General features: G+C 37.4%; 1 protein-coding gene across 1 annotated transcript; it reads right to left on the bottom strand.

Moving 5' to 3' along the window:
• Window positions 1-2,380: 2,380 nt before the first annotated feature.
• On the bottom strand, window positions 2,381-3,313 carry LOC118926134 (olfactory receptor 14C36-like). Its single transcript, XM_036912684.2, has one exon. The coding sequence runs from the start codon at window positions 3,311-3,313 to the stop codon at window positions 2,381-2,383; it is 933 nt and encodes a 310-aa protein (XP_036768579.2).
• Window positions 3,314-6,211: the final 2,898 nt, after the last annotated feature.

Here is a 6,211-nt window from a genome sequence, read left to right as displayed (position 1 = left end):
AGAATGCTTGTTGCCAGGTGCATAGGGCAGGTGGAAATGGAGAGAAGTGGTTTAGTGGGTATATTGAATTTCAGTTTTGCAACATGCTTGAGTTCTGGGTATTGGTTGCATACTAAAGTGAATCTAAGTAACAGTACTAAACTGTACACAATAATGGTTGACTGTAAATTTTATGTTATAGATATCTGACAATTTTTTAAAAACCTAACAGTCTGTTTCTTTGTATAAACTCACAAAACACTCTTTGCTCCAAAGTGACTGGACAATAGAAATGCTGTAAGTTACTTCCTGACAAAATTTGATAGCACTAGTGTGTTGGCTGATATTTTCTGTGCCTACCATCCCCATGTAAAAATTTAAAGAAGATGTAAATTGGCTTCCAACAGTAGGAAATGAGATCTCATTCTATTTACATAATTTGGGTGTCACTATGTGAGTAAATTGCAATATTTCCAGAATCTCTCACCTGGCCTTAGTGCATCTGCATATCAGTAGGTGTTTCCAAGGGATGCAGAGAAATAGTCCATCTCCATATCAACCAGTGGTTACAAGGGGAATGGGGATTGAGCACGCATCTGGACAGGAGAGGTTGGGTGGGGTCCTTTTGTAGCCGGGTTGTAAGAGACATGGGTGAGTGGAAGTAGACAACTTCTTGTAGGCAATAAATGGGTTTCTCCCACTTTACCTCTCCCTTTGACATTTCAGCTTCAAAGGTAATTTCCCCTGGCTGAACATAGCTTCCCCCCAGAGTTACATCTGGAATAGTTGGCAGGATCTCTGAAAGTGAAATCTATCTTCATGGGTATGATGCTTGGGCAGGCTGCCTCTAGAGATGAGGGGGAGACCCCAGTGGCTGCTGTGGAGGAGGATGACAACTAACCCTTCCCTCCAGCAATGGTGGAGGGTGTGGCTTCACCTAGAAACCCCCTATCCATGGAGCTTCCATTTGGGGAGCCCCTAGTGGGGAATTGGTCCAGGGTAAGGAACCTCCAAGAAGGGTAGGGTCTTCCCCAGAATTTAGGAAGTGTGGGGACACCAGAAGCTGTGGAATTAGCCCTCCACAAGATAGAAGGATGCTTAGAGGCCCTGAGTGGCCATGTGGCAGCTGGGATTATCTCTTTTCCTTGAGATAGTGGAAAATGTTATCGAGGAGAGAGAGAGAGACTTTGGCAGGAAAGAGACACACTTCAGCATCCCTTGCAGTAGCTGGACGATACCTATGGGATGCCCTTAAGAAAGAGAGACAGTAATTGAGAACATAGATCACACTCCTGGAAGATACGTTAGTAGCAAGGACATCAGGAGAATCCACATTGCAGGAGGCCATGGGGAAGGGGAAGTAAAGAGCAGTGCCTTCAGCCCTGCAGATGGTAGAGGACATGTCTTGAGAGGATGAGGGGTTGGAGGCGAGGGCTGATCTGTTGCTGAGGCCACTCCCTGAGGCACCAACCTCTCCCATATTAAAGGCCCACCTGGCTGTGATTAAGAAAATAAAAATGCAACAACCACAGGCTCCTTAGGTCAGTCCCTATACCCATGATGAGCTGGCAGACATGAGCATCCGGTGTAGGCAGAAGCCATTGGAATCTCTGCCTACATGACTTTTGTGCCTTTGGGATATGGGGGTGAAAACATTATGTTGGGTTCTGAAATGGGTAGATTGGCTTCCTTGACAATTCACCCTTCCCTCCTGCAGTGGTTGCAAAGTGCACTTCACACCTCAGGGAACCAAGGTGCTTCTGGGTGGGCTGACAGCAGCCATCATGGCTGTTTGGCCTAATAAGGAGGAAAATCCCTTACGCCTGAAGATGCTTGGTACACAGATGGCTCCAGTCACGGGCAGCCCCCGAAGTGGAGGGCTGTGGCTACCCATCCTAATGCTGAGACAATATGGAGGATGGATATATACATATTAATTTTTCTCCATATATATCGTAGACTCCTACTAATTTTGTATATAATTTTTTATTTCCACATACATAAATTTCTATAATTATTTATAGACTCATTTTATATTTCATTAAATAAATTAAATAAAATAATAAAGTTATCTCCATATTTGATTTCTTTAAGTATTCTTTTGAGTCATTATTGATTTAGTTAATATTTGATGAATCTTAAATATATATAACTTAAAATAATTCTCATCAAATACTTTCAATGATATCCATTAATTGAAAATTGGTTATAAAACTTTGTTTTATGGAGGGTAAATGGAAAGGGTAATATAAAACACAAAATGAGAGTTTTATACATTACTTACTCAGATATCAAGAGAGAGGTTTTGTAGGAAGAACTCTAATATGTAATACCTACACAAGCAGTTATTTTATAGAGGTGGATCTCAGTGACATTGGAATGAACCTGAAATGGATCTGTATTAATTTCCTGAATAATATTTTCTTAACATTACTTTCCTTACAGCTTCCTTTACCTGTCTGTTTCTAAGACTGTAGATGATGGGATTCAACAATGGAGGAACTATTGTATAACATACAGTAAGAATCATTCCCTGGAGAATGTCAGAGGCCCCTGAAGGCCTTAGGTACACACAGCTGGCAGAGCTGAGGAAGACAGACACCACCAGGATGTGAGGGACACAGGTGGAGAAGGCCTTGCCTCTCTCCCTGGTTGGAAACTTCATCACAGTGGAAAATATGTAAATATAAGATATGATGATAAAAATAAATGACCCACCAGCAACCAAAATGGCAGAAACAATAATTAAGAGGAAATTGTTGAAGGTGTCAGAGCAGGAGAGGCTCAGCAGAGAGGGGACATCACAGAAGAACTGGTGGACCACATTGGACTGACAGAAGGACAGCCGGAATGTGTTCCCTGTGTGCACAGCTGCAAAGATGAGGCCACTGAGCAGGGAGACCAGTGTTGTCCAGACACAGAACTGGTGGTTCATGATGACGGGGTAGTGGAGGGACTGGCAGATGGCCACATAGCGGTCACGGGCCATGACGGTGAGGAGCAGAAACTCTACATATGCACAATAAATAACCAGGAAGATCTGAGCTGCACAGCCAGCCACTGAAATGGCTCTGTTGTCAGTGAGGGAGTTGACACAGGCATTGGGGACAGTGACAGAAACGTAGCACATGTCTAAGATGGACAGGTTCCTGAGGAAGAAGTACATGGGTGTGTGAAGGTTCTGGTCGAGTGTGGTGGCAGAGACGATGAGGAGATTCCCTAACAAGGTGGCCAAGTACATCAGAAGGAATAACACGGAGAGCAGGAGCCTCAGCTGCCACTTATCAGCAAAGCCCATGAGGAGAAACTCAGTCACCATGGTGGAATTAGCCATTTTCCAGAAATTCTGATTGACCTATAAAACAAAAGGAGTAAACCATGAAACACACGATTGCTAAAAACCGTTTAGGACATCACCTTAAATATTTTCCTTGAAAGGATTTTTCTTCTAATTCACAAAATTGTCCCCCGAGTGTAGGAAAGGTCCATCATTAGTCATGGTCTCCTTAGCTTATCACCACTACTGAGTAGTTAACCTGGAACGTGGCGCGGACAGGACTGCTGAGTCCCTCTGTCGGGTTGTGACGTGCAGTGCTCTTACGGTGCTCAGCAATATCCAGCCCACGAGGCTTAGCATTTTACTGATGTTTTAATTAGTTCATATATGTCAAGTCTTCAAACAGATTAAATTTTCAATGGCTTTTGTTGAACTACATTGATACACAATATTTTTCTGGTTTCATCTATACAACATAATGATTTGACAATTATCTACAGTATTAAATACTCACCCCAATAAGTGTCCTTAAATGTTTTATTAAATGTTGGACATCATGTTCAGCCTGGATATTGATACACAGTTGAGATTTAACTCATTTGTTTTTAAAATATGATCTGTGGTTCATCAAGAGTCCATAATTGCTTCAAAATGACCCACAAAGGTGAGCACAAAATTGCTCTAAAGGTTTTTCCCTGCTCTTAAACTCAATTTTAATGATACTATGACATCCATATGTGGAATCAGCACATTTCTCTCTCATTACTCATTTAGAAGTATTATTTCTCAAGATATTCATTTAATATTTTTTTTAATCAGTCAGAAAAAACTTGGAGAAAAATAAAATGTTCTTCACTACAGGTGTTTCACTAAGCACTTTTTGATCTGAATTTAACTTCAGTAGAGAGGAATTATATATGTTTACATAAGGAAATAAACTCATTTTACAATGGTACATTTTATAAATGGTTTGTCTACATTCCTATGCAACCTAGACTTAATATTTTTAAATTTCTTATGGTTGTAACAAAATTAACTATTTCTCCATGTTTATATTCTGGATGTAATTTTCAATTTAGGAATTCAATTTCACTTACAATTACATTGCTATCCAAATTTACAATTAATTTTGAGGTTGATCACACAAGGAAATCAACCTTCCAAATAACAATGATATGGAAGTTTAACATTCTAAACATAAACTCTTTATGCTTATTTTCTTCGTAACAAATTACAATGTTAAATTTATTCTTCCAACCACCTGTGTTTCAATTTCCTTTCTTCTGTGAACAAACAGTTGCTACTATTTTAATATCACCATTTTGAGTAAGAGAATCCAAACAATAATTTAATACAGATCCTTTAGAGAATGACTTCGTAGTACAAGAATATTTAAATATCTCCATATGAAAATGCACTAATAGAGATTTGGTCTCAATGCCTTCTGACATCTTTTTTTCTTTGTCTATAAACGGATTTGATCTTTCCCTGTTGATTCTTTTCATTACTTTTTCTTTTTCCCATTTACTTTATGATTATTGAAATATATTACCTGTACTTATTGCACATTTTGGCACTATATAATTGCCATTTCTGAAACAGCTCTTTAACATATTACAAGCCTGTGAGTAATCAACTGCGTTATTTCCTTTGCCCTGTGAAAAATTTTCCCTTTACAGCATCTTTGATCATTAACCACATTGTTTTACTCATTAATTTTTCTATAGTATCTCTGGAAATGCATGTATTCTCCAAGTTTGTGATATGTGTAGCCCATACATTATATTTAACAACCAAAGTCTGGAATTCAAGTAACTTTGTTTGTACATGATATTATATACTGACCATTTTCCTTTTGCTCCTATATAATACCAAAACTTTCACCTCACTGACACTGTAATTGAAACTACACCAAGAAATTAGTGTACACTTAGTTCCAAATACATATATCATAGTTAATTTAAAAATATTTCAAGATAATCCATAGGTTACTATTATTCTTAATGCTCAACTTTCAATTATATACAGATGCCTAGCTCTAAAAGGGATTACACTGTTTCTTAACCACCTTAAATTAATACATTCCTTATAGATCTAAAATAATAAAACTCTTGTAAACATGTACTAAACACAAGCTAAGGTCTTTATCCACATTTGTTTTTTTTCACTGATCACCCACAGCCATTTAAAAACTATTTCTGATGCTGGGGTTTTAGTGAGAAAATGAAATGTTACCTTTTTGGTGCTTGATTTCATTTAGGTTAAAATATAATGCTTAAAACCACAAATAAATATTTAATAATTCAGATATAATGGATCCCAAGAGGAAAAGTAGAACATTTCTAAGCCTTTTCCCTTTTCTAAAATATTAGATCGAAGGTAAGAAATCCATTTAAACTTTGCAAGATAGCATAGATGCAGACACATTTTCTTGTTTTGTTTTTTTTACTATTCCAGCTACTATTTACTTCTCTCACACAGAAGTTTAGTAAATTGTTCACTAGTATTAATTAGTTTGAAATTCTTTGATGCACTATTTCACTTATGTGAGAAAATTATGATATGAAAATATTTTTCATACATAACTATTGGAGGGAAACTTTAGATTATAGAGCCTGAAGCAGAAGTCCCATGTAAGAATGAACTATGAAAAGAAGAAATATGTAAACAATGGTATTAGTGCAGACATCAATCATTTCAATAAATTAATTAATTTGCCAAACTGCTGTTTTTTTATAAAGGACACTTTCTTACTTATTTTTAGAGAAACTAACCATAAATATCTTAGGAGTGTCTGAACTAAAACCACCTGATGTATAAGGTATGCAAATCATTTAAGTGGAATTTGCATGTGAAAGAGAAGTGGATTTGTAAATTAAAATAATGATTAAGGTGAAATGAATGATAGGTAACTAGAAAGATAAATCGGAATATCTCCACATTCCAGAAATATTA

Source organism: Manis pentadactyla, chromosome 13 (assembly GCF_030020395.1).
Source record: "Manis pentadactyla isolate mManPen7 chromosome 13, mManPen7.hap1, whole genome shotgun sequence".
NCBI lineage: Eukaryota > Metazoa > Chordata > Mammalia > Pholidota > Manidae > Manis > Manis pentadactyla.
The sequence above is the reverse complement of the archived record's forward strand: the minus strand, read 5'-3'. Positions and strand labels throughout refer to the sequence as shown.

Bases quoted from the DNA above. Each gene is read 5' to 3' on its own strand.
- LOC118926134 (XM_036912684.2), bottom strand. From the start codon at position 3,313: ATGGCTAATTCCACCATGGTGACTGAGTTTCTCCTCATGGGCTTTGCT.